The 13,581-nt window shown below is 49.6% G+C and overlaps 1 protein-coding gene across 5 annotated transcripts in view; it reads right to left on the bottom strand.

Annotated features, from left to right (window-relative positions):
* LOC135503837 (ubiquitin-like modifier-activating enzyme 1) overlaps positions 1 to 13,581 on the bottom strand; it is a 58,388-nt gene that overhangs the window by 15,913 nt on the left and 28,894 nt on the right. For all 5 annotated transcript variants that reach the window (XM_064921989.1, XM_064921988.1, XM_064921987.1 and 2 more), the window contains 8 exons: positions 9,514 to 9,624; positions 8,507 to 8,724; positions 7,733 to 7,914; positions 4,193 to 4,389; positions 2,253 to 2,317; positions 1,674 to 1,869; positions 1,352 to 1,426; positions 663 to 852 (listed from right to left, as the gene is read on the bottom strand). In XM_064921989.1, the coding sequence (XP_064778061.1) occupies positions 663 to 852; positions 1,352 to 1,426; positions 1,674 to 1,869; positions 2,253 to 2,317; positions 4,193 to 4,389; positions 7,733 to 7,914; positions 8,507 to 8,724; positions 9,514 to 9,624 (1,234 nt within the window). The remainder of the gene's footprint in view (positions 1 to 662; positions 853 to 1,351; positions 1,427 to 1,673; positions 1,870 to 2,252; positions 2,318 to 4,192; positions 4,390 to 7,732; positions 7,915 to 8,506; positions 8,725 to 9,513; positions 9,625 to 13,581) is intronic.

Here is a 13,581-nt window from a genome sequence, read left to right as displayed (position 1 = left end):
CTAGACCCCATTGTGTAGACATCCCTACAGGGAGAAGGTTGACCGTCACTAGACCCCATTGGGTTTAGACATCCCTACAGGGAGAAGGTTGACCGTCACTAGACCCCATTGTGTTTAGACATCCCTACAGGGAGAAGGTTGACCGTCACTAGACGCCATTGTGTGTAGACATCCCTACAGGGAGAAGGTTGACCGTCACTAGACCCCATTGTGTAGACATCCCTACAGGGAGAAGGTTGACCGTCACTAGACCCCATTGTGTTTATACATCCCTACAGGGAGAAGGTTGACCGTCACTAGACCCCATTGTGTAGACATCCCTACAGGGAGAAGGTTGACCGTCACTAGACCCCATTGTGTAGACATCCCTACAGGGAGAAGGTTGACCGTCACTAGACCCCATTGTGTTTAAACATCCCTACAGGGAGAAGGTTGACCGTCACTAGACCCCATTGTGTTTAGACATCCCTACAGGGAGAAGGTTGACCGTCACTAGACCCCATTGTGTTTAGACATCCCTACAGGGAGAAGGTTGACCGTCACTAGACCCCATTGTGTTTAGACATCCCTACAGGGAGAAGGTTGACCGTCACTAGACCCCATTGTGTGGAGCAGCCTTCCATAGACGTTTCCTTATCAAATAAAATCAATCCCATCCTCACCGACGTTGGCGTTAGCGCTCTGCAGCTCCTGGTCGGAGACGTGGATCTTGACCCCTGACCTGGGGACGAAGGTGGGCACCGATAGGCTGTCCAGGATCTTAGCCACGCCGACACGGTCGGTAGAGCCCTGCATGCCGTACGACTGGGCAAACAAGTTGGCTCCTGACATCACATAGTCCATATGGAGGTGCTAGAGAGAGATAGGAGTTAGTCTCCAACCGTGGTCAGGGTTGAGACGGGGGCAGGGTGGACCTGGGGGGGAGACAGGGACAGGGTGGACATGGGGGGAGATGGGGACGGGGGGGTGGACATGGGGGGAGACGGGAACAGGGGGGGGGGGAGAGAGAGAGACGGGAACAGGGGGGGGAGAGAGACGGGAACAGGGGGGGAGACGGGAACAGGGGGGAGACGGGAACAGGGGGGGAGACGGGAACAGGGGGGAGACGGGAACAGGGGGGGGAGACGGGAACAGGGGGGAGACGGGAACAGGGGGAGACGGGAACAGGGGGGAGACGGGAACAGGGGGGAGACGGGAACAGGGGGGAGAGACGGGAACAGGGGGGAGACGGGAACAGGGGGGGGAACAGGGGGGGGGGGGGGAGACGGGAACAGGGGGAGACGGGAACGGGGGGGAGACGGGAACAGGGGGGGGGGGGAGACGGGAACAGGGGGGGGGGTAAAGGACTCACGTTGCTGGTACTGAACTCTAGAGGGTGAGGACATCTCTTTGGACCGGACCAGAAGGGGGCGCCGGAGCTGGTCAGCTGAGAGAAGAGCATTGATATCAGTACAACAAAACCACATTTCAACAACAGTATGTGTGTGTGTGTAACGGAGCGTGTGTGTGTGTGTGTGTGTGTGTGTGTAACAGTGTGTGTGTGTGTGTGTGTGTGTGTAACGGAGCGTGTGTGTGTGTGTGTGTAACAGTGTGTGTGTGTGTGTGTGTGTGTGTGTAACAGTGTGTGTGTGTAACAGTGTGTGTGTGTGTGTGTGTAACAGTGCTCCATGTACCTGTTCTGGGGGGAAGTTGTGCAGTAGTTGACAGATGTTGTTGCTGTACTGACACTGCCAGTGGTGGCGAGCCCAGATGACACAGTCGGCCCAGCTGTGAGGGCAGTCCGTCACCAAGCTCTTATAGACGGCCTCCAACACCTCTAGAGGCTGGGCTCCAGGCAGCTTCAGGGTCCTCTCCAGGAACTTAGCATCACTGGGTTAGGAAACATCAACACAGCCGATACTAAACTGGTCCAGACGACCTCCAACACCTCATATCTGGGTCGAGTATCAGAACCACGAGACCACGACAACTTAGAAATAGCTTCAGACGACACAGAGAGACGGAGTTCATTGAAAAAAAAAACGTATATAAAATTGACGTATTTCTCTATGCGGTGGCTCCACACACACAACACTGGAATAATTATCACCGTGAACAACCACTGTTCATGTCTCAGTCGATCCCCAAAAGGCAATGGGTTGTCAACCGGTGATTTGACATGAAAATACCATCCGTCTTCATTCAAACTGAAAAGGTAGATAACACAACCACAGCAGGTAAAATGTTTAAACATGCTAAATTGGCGGCCTTACGTGAGGTACTGCATGGCATTCTCCGACGGCTGTTTAAAGAGACCCTCAAACTCATCACGGGCCCACTGGAGACGAGAGAGAGAGAGAGTTACCACACACACTGCATATAGAGGACGCAACCCCCCCCCCAGGGTTAGAGAAGGTTGGAGCGTGGCCGGTTTGAATCGCAGGTCTGATTAGAAAATATGCCTGCTTTACTCTGAGTCACTCAAACCCAAACGGCTATGGGACAAGTACTCTTCTCCTGTATTGTGCTGCAGGGTGTGTGTGTTACCTGCAGGGTGTGTGTGTTACCTGCAGGGTGTGTGTGTGTGTGTGTCACCTGCAGGGTGTGTGTGTGTGTGTGTCACCTGCAGGGTGTGTGTGTTACCTGCAGGGTGTGTGTGTGTGTGTGTCACCTGCAGGGTGTGTGTGTGTGTGTGTCACCTGCAGGGTGTGTGTGTGTGTTACCTGCAGGGTGTGTGTTACCTGCAGGGTGTGTGTTACCTGCAGGGTGTGTGTTACCTGCAGGGTGTGTGTTACCTGCAGGGTGTGTGTTACCTGCAGGGTGTGTGTTACCTGCAGAGTGTGTGTTACCTGCAGGGTGTGTGTTACCTGCAGGGTGTGTGTTACCTGCAGGGTGTGTGTTACCTGCAGGGTGTGTGTTACCTGCAGGGTGTGTGTTACCTGCAGGGTGTGTGTTACCTGCAGGGTGTGTGTTACCTGCAGGGTGTGTGTTACCTGCAGGGTGTGTGTTACCTGCAGGGTGTGTGTTACCTGCAGGGTGTGTGTTACCTGCAGGGTGTGTGTCACCTGCAGGGTGTGTGTCACCTGCAGGGTGTGTGTCACCTGCAGGGTGGGTGTCACCTGCAGGGTGGGTGTGTGTGTGTGTGTGTCACCTGCAGGGTGTGTGTTACCTGCAGGGTGTGTGTTACCTGCAGAGTGTGTGTTACCTGCAGGGTGTGTGTTACCTGCAGGGTGTGTGTTACCTGCAGGGTGTGTGTTACCTGCAGGGTGTGTGTTACCTGCAGGGTGTGTGTTACCTGCAGGGTGTGTGTTACCTGCAGGGTGTGTGTTACCTGCAGGGTGTGTGTTACCTGCAGGGTGTGTGTTACCTGCAGGGTGTGTGTCACCTGCAGGGTGTGTGTCACCTGCAGGGTGTGTGTCACCTGCAGGGTGTGTGTCACCTGCAGGGTGTGTGTCACCTGCAGGGTGTGTGTGTGTGTGTGTGTGTCACCTGCAGGGTGTGTGTTACCTGCAGGGTGTGTGTTACCTGCAGGGTGTGTGTTACCTGCAGAGTGTGTGTTACCTGCAGAGTGTGTGTTACCTGCAGGGTGTGTGTTACCTGCAGGGTGTGTGTTACCTGCAGGGTGTGTGTTACCTGCAGGGTGTGTGTTACCTGCAGGGTGTGTGTTACCTGCAGGGTGTGTGTTACCTGCAGGGTGTGTGTTACCTGCAGGGTGTGTGTTACCTGCAGGGTGTGTGTTACCTGCAGAGTGTGTGTTACCTGCAGGGTGTGTGTTACCTGCAGGGTGTGTGTTACCTGCAGGGTGTGTGTTACCTGCAGGGTGTGTGTCACCTGCAGGGTGTGTTTCACCTGCAGGGTGTGTGTCACCTGCAGGGTGTGTGTCACCTGCAGGGTGTGTGTGTGTGTGTGTCACCTGCAGGGTGTGTTTTACCTGCAGGGTGTGTGTTACCTGCAGGGTGTGTGTTACCTGCAGAGTGTGTGTTACCTGCAGAGTGTGTGTTACCTGCAGGGTGTGTGTTACCTGCAGGGTGTGTGTTACCTGCAGGGTGTGTGTGTTACCTGCAGAGTGTGTGTTACCTGCAGAGTGTGTGTTACCTGCAGGGTGGGTGTTACCTGCAGGGTGGGTGTTACCTGCAGAGTGTGTGTTACCTGCAGAGTGTGTGTTACCTGCAGGGTGTGTGTGTTACCTGCAGGGTGTGTGTGTGTGTGTCACCTGCAGGGTGTGTTCGATGGCGTTGGGGAAGTTCTTCAGTGTGCAGATGGGGATGGACTTCTCCGGGGGGTCCTGGGAGGAGCTGTATGACTCTGTCAGGAAGGGGATGACCACCTGAACGTTTCCCTTGGTACCCAGAGTCCCCGACTCCAACAGGGGCTTCCTGTAGTAGACACACCGGCGGTCCATATACATACCTACAGGAGAGACAAGGTAACTGACGCCCTGTACAATCAGTCAACTCAAAAATGAGCCTTCTTGGCACAATCTCCGTAACCCAGAAGAAAATCTGACATGTCCTATTCATGAGATAGAGATAGATATATCTCTCTCTCTCTCCATCTCTCTCTCTCTATATATTTCTCTCTCTATATATTTCTCTCTCTATATATCTCTCTCTCTATATATCTCTCTCTCTATATATCTCTCTCTCTATATATCTCTCTCTCTATATATCTCTCTCTATATATTTTTTTTCTCTCTCTCTAAAAAAAGGTTTGTTGTACAATTAAAAAATAAACTGCGCATTTAAAACAGTCAGCAATAATTGAGTAAATTCGGGGCTTGTGAACCTCAAGACAAATATCAGCTTTCCACAACCATAAAACACACCGATCATTGAATTATTTTATCAAAATAGTTTAACCTGCTTTATTTGAAATAAATCACTGATCTGGCTTTTAATTCTGTCTATAAAAATTCCCCTTTGTTTGTTGTTGTTGTTATAAATGTCCCCAGAACCTAATGCACATTCACTAATAATGTAGTAGGCATTAGGCATTAGAACATTATGACAGGTCTCATTGATATGGAACACCATTTGGGTCTTTACGTGTCAAAAAGAGATAAAACGACACAAATTTGACGTGTCAAATAAGCTTGTTGACCAATCAGGACCTGAATATGACGGCACATCACATAATACATTTAACGCGTTCATACACGTTTTGGTTATTACACATTGATTACACCATCACTCGTATTTCATATGGCACAGGGATTCATCGATACGTCTGCTATACTGATAACAAGTTCAAACAGGTGCCATTAATACAGGTAACGAGTGGAGGACAGAGGAGCCTCTTAAAGAAGAAGTTATAGGTCATTTTTTTACGTAGTTATTACACAGTGATTACAGCATCACTCGTATTTCATATGGCACAGGGATTCATCGATACGTCTGCTATGATGCTGGTAAAGTTGTCTCACGCAACTACATGGCTGGTCATAAAATAAAAAGCTTGCTCGCTCATGGAGACAAGCAATGTTGCTTCCCCAAAAACACAGCAAAACAACATGTTTCAGTAGCTATAGTTAGCTAGCTATATAGCTAGGTGTCATCATCTAAAATAACCCTAGTTCTTATTTGATTCATGGTGGTCGGATCCATCTATGTGAAGCTAGCCACAATAAGGATGAGCCACAAAAGTGGACTTTACTGGTTAGCCTTCAAAATAAAAGTATGTAATTGACAGTGATGAAAATGAATACAAATATAATATTCCAATAATTAAACATTAAATAGATCATGATAAACGAGGTTGGAATGTTATAAAAAATAATAATAATAAAAAAGACAATAATTAGTTAATTAGACAAAAAGCTGTTGAAATCACACTGGATGTATTAGACTTTAGAATTGCATTGTGGGGCATCCTTATTTCACTGTACAGCCTTACCTTTGGATTGTGGATCAATAACAATGGGCATCAGTCTACTCAGTGACACCCAGAGAACATTACGGGACCCTGAAACAACTGAATTGAGCCATATTTATTGTCAACCGATGTGTATTGAACACTATCCCCGAGGAAAAACAATACTGCGTGGATGTTTTGGAGTCAGATGCCTGAGGACGACGTTGGGAAAGCATTTCTTGGATATTGACTAGACTGATACCCCATTTCAATGCTTCACATTCCAACCTTGTTTGACATTATCTCGTCTAAACATGGCACGATTCCACCAATTGTAGTCACTTTCAAAGAGGTATTTTATTTGGACGGCAAACCACAAATTCCACTATTTTGCCTAATTCTTATTGTGGCTAGCTTCACAACACATAGCCCGGTCCAGTCGAGCCTCACTAGCCAGATGAAGCCAGCTGGCTGCTTATAACGTTAGCTTTGGGCAACAGGGTTAAGTAGCTGGCTAGCTATTTATTTTTATGAACTGAAGTTCAATTTCAATAGGTGAACAACAATACTTACAAGGATTCCTAAATCATTGTGAAGGATAATGAAATGACTGCAGTTTCTACTGGTCATTGTTTTCAAGCTGGTTGTATTGGTGCTAGCTAGCAACCAAGCCAAAGCCAGCCACCAAGCCAAAGCCAGCCACCAAGCTAAAGCCAGCCACCAAGCTAAAGCCAGCCACCAAGCTAAAGCCAGCCACCAAGCTAAAGCCAGCCACCAAGCTAAAGCCAGCCACCAAGCTAAAGCCAGCCACCAAGCTAAAGCCAGCCACCAAGCCAAAGCCAGCCACCAAGCCACAGCCAGCCACCAAGCCACAGCCAGCAACCAAGCCACAGCCATCAACCAAGCCACAGCCATCAACCAAGCCACAGCCAGCAACCAAGCCACAGCCAGCAACCAAGCCACAGCCAGCAACCAAGCCACAGCCAGCAACCAAGCCAAAGCCAGCCAGCCACCAAGCCAAACCAGAACCTATGCTCATGGATACTCCCGTTTTAGTATGGTCTGTTCAGCACGCAATTTGAGTAAAGACAAACAGGATGAAATTATCCTCTGTTACAGAACATAGGGAGTTGAAACTGCTTGTTTTCAGAGAGGAAGTGATCTCTCATCTTTGCTGTTGTGAGTGGTAGGGGGAGGGGGTTGGAGGAAAGAGGCGAAGCGAGAGGCGAAGCGAGAGGTTTCACTGACGCCAACATGTGTCAACAATAAGTCCAATGAGTTTCTCTGGGTTTATTTTGGACCTCGGCTTGTCGCCTGCCCCAGAAATATATCACCCTGTTTAACCATGTAAACCCCAGAAATATATCACCCTGTTTAACCATGTAAACCCCAGAAATATATCACCCTGTTTAACCATGTAAACCCCAGAAATATATCACCCTGTTTAACCATGTAAACCCCAGAAATATATCACCCTGTTTAACCATGTAAACCCCAGAAATACATCACCCTGTTTAACCATGTAAACCCCAGAAATATATCACCCTGTTTAACCATGTAAACCCCAGAAATATATCACCCTGTTTAACCATGTAAACCCCAGAAATATATCACCCTGTTTAACCACGTAAACCCCAGAAATATATCACCCTGTTTAACCATGTAAACCCCAGAAATATATCACCCTGTTTAACCATGCGAGGCAGCAACTGGTCCTGAAGAAACAGGAAGTCTATGTTCTACCTCCGTACGTTCCACACCGCAACAAATGGGAACAGGAAGTCTGTGTTCTACCTCCGTACGTTCCACACCGCAACAAATGGGAACAGGAAGTCTATGTTCTACCTCCGTACGTTCCACACAGCAACAAATGGGAACAGGAAGTCTATAGGGCGCGTCTTACGTGCGTCGACGTTGTCCAGAGCGTTGGCGACTCCGTGGAGGCTCTCGAAGAAGTCGTCATCGTAGACGCGCTCGGTGTCGGGCCCGACGCGGTTCTGGTGCCCCGTGATCCGGATGGACGGGTTCATCTGCTTCACCGCCGCCGCCGCCGTCTCGCTCTTCATCTTCGTCACGTCCCACGGCCTGAATACAAACCAAAACACAACTATTTAAACACGCAAACCTTTACAAAATAAGTGACAAAAGATGAATAATTACATGGTATCGTCCTCCCTGTATAGGGCACTATGAAATGACCCCAGAGATCAGTAGTAGTGCACTATGTATGAAATGACCCCAGATCAGTGGTAGGGCACTATGAAATGACCCCAGATCAGTGGTAGGGCACTATGAAATGACCCCAGATCAGTGGTAGGGCACTACGTTTGAAATGACCCCAGATCAGTGGTAGGGCACTACGTTTGAAATGACCCCAGATCAGTAGTAGGGCACTACGTTTGAAATGACCCCAGATCAGTAGTAGGGCACTATGAAATGACCCCAGATCAGTAGTAGTGCACTACGTTTGAAATGACCCCAGATCAGTAGTAGGGCACTATGAAATGACCCCAGATCAGTAGTAGAGCACTATAAAGTAAACAGGGTGTCATTAGGAACACATACAATGTCCATAACAGTCAAAACACTGACTGAAGGCCAAGATAAAAGAGATGGGCTTTTCACCCATTATATAAAACCTCCTCATGGTACTTGTCTCCTCCTCCTCCTCCCTCACCTGAAGAGGAACTGTCTGTTGAGGTTGGATTTCTCTATGGTGTCCATGTCCGTCACGATGACCTCACCCTCCCCGCTGGCCAATCCAATCATGGCAAAGTTCTTGAGCAGCTCACAGCCAATAGCGCCAGCCCCAACCAGGAAGTAACGTTGTTTAGCCAACTCCTCTTGCAGCTGGGAGCCAAACACAGCGATCTGGCCGTCATAACGACTGTTCCTCTGGGGGGGGAGGGGGTTTAGAGAGGGAGGGGTTTTATACGTCATTAACAACATGTGTTCTGTATCTGCAGGGTCTGGATGTGTGCGTGTGTGGGGGGGGTTGTGTTCGTGTGATAAATAAATCATATCGATAATAAAAAAATAAAAAGATGTGTCACGCCCCGACAAGACACAACAGAACTAAATATTTAACAAATTTACACATATGATAATCACGACCCAACCAGCTAGTGTGTGGGGTAGGTGTGTGTGTGGGGTAGGTGTGTGTGTGGGGTAGGTGTGTGTGTGGCGTAGGTGTGTGTGTGGCGTAGGTGTGTGTGTGGTAGGTGTGTGTGTGGGGTAGGTGTGTGTGTGGGGTAGGTGTGTGTGTGGGGTAGGTGTGTGTGTGGGGTAGGCGTGTGTGTGTGTGGGGTAGGCGTGTGTGTGTGTGGGGTAGGCGTGTGTGTGTGTGGGGTAGGCGTGTGTGTGTGGGGTAGGCGTGTGTGTGTGGGGTAGGCGTGTGTGTGTGGGGTAGGCGTGTGTGTGTGGGGTAGGTGTGTGTGTGTGGGGTAGGTGTGTGTGTGGGGTAGGTGTGTGTGTGTGGGGTAGGTGTGTGTGTGTGGGGTAGGTGTGTGTGTGTGGGGTAGGCGTGTGTGTGTGGGGTAGGTGTGTGTGTGTGGGGTAGGCGTGTGTGTGGGGTAGGTGTGTGTGTGGGGTAGGCGTGTGTGTGGGGTAGGCGTGTGTGTGGGGTAGGCGTGTGTGTGGGGTAGGCGTGTGTGTGGGGTAGGCGTGTGTGTGGGGTATACTCACAGGGGCACAGTCCTCCTCAGTGAGCATGGCTCCTCCCTCTTCCTCAGACAGACACTCCAGCGCATCAAAATACAGCCACTGCATTACGGGCATGAACTTCCCTGTACACGCCTAGGACAGACACACAGTTATAATGCTGTACAGCCACTGCATTACGGGCATGAACTTCCCTGTACACGCCTAGGACAGACACACACAGTTATAACGCTGTACAGCCACTGCATAACGGGCATGAACTTCCCTGTACACGCCTAGGACAGACACACAGTTATAATGCTGTACAGCCACTGCATTACGGGCATGAACTTCCCTGTACACGCCTAGGACAGACACACAGTTATAACGCTGTACAGCCACTGCATTATGGGCATGAACTTCCCTGTACACGCCTAGGACAGACACACAGTTATAACGCTGTACAGCCACTGCATTACGGGCATGAACTTCCCTGTACACGCCTAGGACAGACACACAGTTATAACGCTGTACAGCCACTGCATTACGGGCATGAACTTCCCTGTACACGCCTAGGACAGACACACAGTTATAACGCTGTACAGCCACTGCATTACGGGCATGAACTTCCCTGTACACGCCTAGGACAGACACACAGTTATAACGCTGTACAGCCACTGCATTACGGGCATGAACTTCCCTGTACACGCCTAGGACAGACACACAGTTATAACGCTGTACAGCCACTGCATTACGGGCATGAACTTCCCTGTACACGCCTAGGACAGACACACAGTTATAACGCTGTACAGCCACTGCATTACGGGCATGAACTTCCCTGTACACGCCTAGGACAGACACACAGTTATAACGCTGTACAGCCACTGCATTACGGGCATGAACTTCCCTGTACACGCCTAGGACAGACACACAGTTATAACGCTGTACAGCCACTGCATAACGGGCATGAACTTCCCTGTACACGCCTAGGACAGACACACAGTTATAACGCTGTACAGCCACTGCATAACGGGCATGAACTTCCCTGTACACGCCTAGGACAGACAGTTATAATGCTGTACAGCCACTGCATTACGGGCATGAACTTCCCTGTACACGCCTAGGACAGACACACAGTTATAACGCTGTACAGACACTGCATTACGGGCATGAACTTCCCTGTACACGCCTAGGACAGACACACAGTTATAACGCTGTACAGCCACTGCATTACGGGCATGAACTTCCCTGTACACGCCTAGGACAGACACAGTTATAATGCTGTACAGCCACTGCATAACGGGCATGAACTTCCCTGTACACGCCTAGGACAGACACACAGTTATAATGCTGTACAGCCACTGCATTACGGGCATGAACTTCCCTGTACACGCCTAGGACAGACACACAGTTATAACGCTGTACAGCCACTGCATAACGGGCATGAACTTCCCTGTACACGCCTAGGACAGACACACAGTTATAATGCTGTACAGCCACTGCATTACGGGCATGAACTTTCCTGTACACGCCTAGGACAGACACACAGTTATAACGCTGTACAGCCACTGCATAACGGGCATGAACTTCCCTGTACACGCCTAGGACAGACACACAGTTATAACGCTGTACAGCCACTGCATTACGGGCATGAACTTCCCTGTACACGCCTAGGACAGACACACAGTTATAACGCTGTACAGCCACTGCATTACGGGCATGAACTTCCCTGTACACGCCTAGGACAGACACACAGTTATAACGCTGTACAGCCACTGCATAACGGGCATGAACTTCCCTGTACACGCCTAGGACAGACACACAGTTATAACGCTGTACAGCCACTGCATTACGGGCATGAACTTCCCTGTACACGCCTAGGACAGACACACAGTTATAACGCTGTACAGCCACTGCATTACGGGCATGAACTTCCCTGTACACGCCTAGGACAGACACACAGTTATAACGCTGTACAGCCACTGCATAACGGGCATGAACTTCCCTGTACACGCCTAGGACAGACACACAGTTATAACGCTGTACAGCCACTGCATAACGGGCATGAACTTCCCTGTACACGCCTAGGACAGACACACAGTTATAACGCTGTACAGCCACTGCATTACGGGCATGAACTTCCCTGTACACGCCTAGGACAGACACACAGTTATAACGCTGTACAGCCACTGCATAACGGGCATGAACATTCCTGTAGGGAGTTGTAGTTCTCATTAAGCAAATAGTCAGCGCACAAACATGGTAATTAACTACAACGGACTTATTCCAGCTCAGAATCTGTCCAAAATAAGATCAATGAGTTTCTTTGGGATTATTTTGGATCTCAGCTTGTCGCCTAACGTCCTGGCTTTGGGACAACGACTTCCATTGTTAGAGACATGAGCATCTCGTCATTATATACAGACAATCTGGACAGATACACGTTTACACCTGCTACGGTCGGTTGGATACACACAGACCACATGAGGAATATCTCTGGACGGATACACGTTTACACCTGCTACGGTCGGTTAGATACACAGACCACATGAGGAATATCTCTGGACGGATACACGTTTACACTTGCTACGGTCGGTTAGATACACAGACCACATGAGGAATATCTCTGGACGGATACACGTTTACACCTGCTACGGTCGGTTAGATACACAGACCACATGAGGAATCTCTCTGGACGGATACACGTTTACACTTGCTACGGTCGGTTAGATACACAGACCACATGAGGAATATCTCTGGACGGATACACCTTTACACCTGCTACGGTCGGTTAGATACACACAGACCACATGAGGAATATCTCTGGACGGATACACCTTTACACCTGCTACGGTCGGTTAGATACACACAGACCACATGAGGAATATCTCTGGACGGATACACGTTTACACCTGCTACGGTCGGTTAGATACACAGACCACATGAGACAGTTGGTCTACTTTGAAGAAGTAGTAAAATGGTTTAGTCAGACAGCTCTGCAGCATCCTTAGTCAGGCCAGTTAGATAGGATGACTAGAGACAGTACAGTACGGGGAGAACAGAGATAACGTGAGATGGTAGAGATAATACATAGTTTAGTCAGACAGCTCTGCAGCATCCTTAGTCAGGCTAGCTAAATAGGATGACTCCAGACAGTAAAGTACGGCTGCCCAGTAACACGAGCCTACAAGACGAGCTAAACTACTTTTATGCTAGTTTTGTGGCAAATAACACAAAATGAACACCGATGTGAGAATGCTATTCATTGACTACAGCTCAGCGTTCAACACCATAGTGCCCACGAAGCTCATAACTGAGCTAAGGACCCTGGGACTAAACACCTCCCTCTGCAACTGGATCCTGGACTTCCTGACGGGCCACCCCCAGGTGGTGAGGTTAGGTAACAGCCATCCGCCATGCTGATCCTCAACACTGGGACCCCTCAGGGGTGCGTGCTCAGTCCCTTCCTGTACTCCCTGTTCACTCATGACTGCACGGCTAGGCATGACTCCAACACCATCATTAAGTTTGCTGATGACACAACCGTGGTAGGCCTGATCACCGACAACGATGAGACAGCCTATAGGGAGGAGGTCAGAGACCTGGCAGTGTGGTACCAGGACAACAACAACCTCTCCCTCAAGGACGAGACAGCCTATAGGGAGGAGGTCAGTGACCTGGCCGTGTGGTGCCAGGACAACAACCTCTAACCTCTCCCTCAATGTGATCAAGACAAAGGAGATGATTGTGGACAACAGGAAAAGGAGGACCGAGAACACCCCCATTCTCATCGACGGGGCTGTAGTGGAGCAGGTTGAGAGCTTCATGTTCCTTGGTGTCCACATCACCAACAAACTAACATGGTCCAAACACACCAAGACACTCGTGAAGAGGGCACGACAACACCTTCAGGAGACTGAAAAGATTTGGAATGGGTCCTCAGATCCTCAATGGAAACTGCTCGGCCCCCGACGGCAAGGCACTACAAAGGGTAGTGCAAACGGCCCAGTACATCACTGGGGCCAAGTTTCCTGCCATCCAGGACCTCTACACCAGGCGGTGCCCTAAAAATGATCAAAGACTCCAGCCAACAGTCAGACTGTTCTCTCTGGT

This window comes from Oncorhynchus masou, chromosome 18, assembly GCF_036934945.1.
Source record: "Oncorhynchus masou masou isolate Uvic2021 chromosome 18, UVic_Omas_1.1, whole genome shotgun sequence".
Lineage (NCBI taxonomy): Eukaryota > Metazoa > Chordata > Actinopteri > Salmoniformes > Salmonidae > Oncorhynchus > Oncorhynchus masou.
The sequence above is the reverse complement of the archived record's forward strand: the minus strand, read 5'-3'. Positions and strand labels throughout refer to the sequence as shown.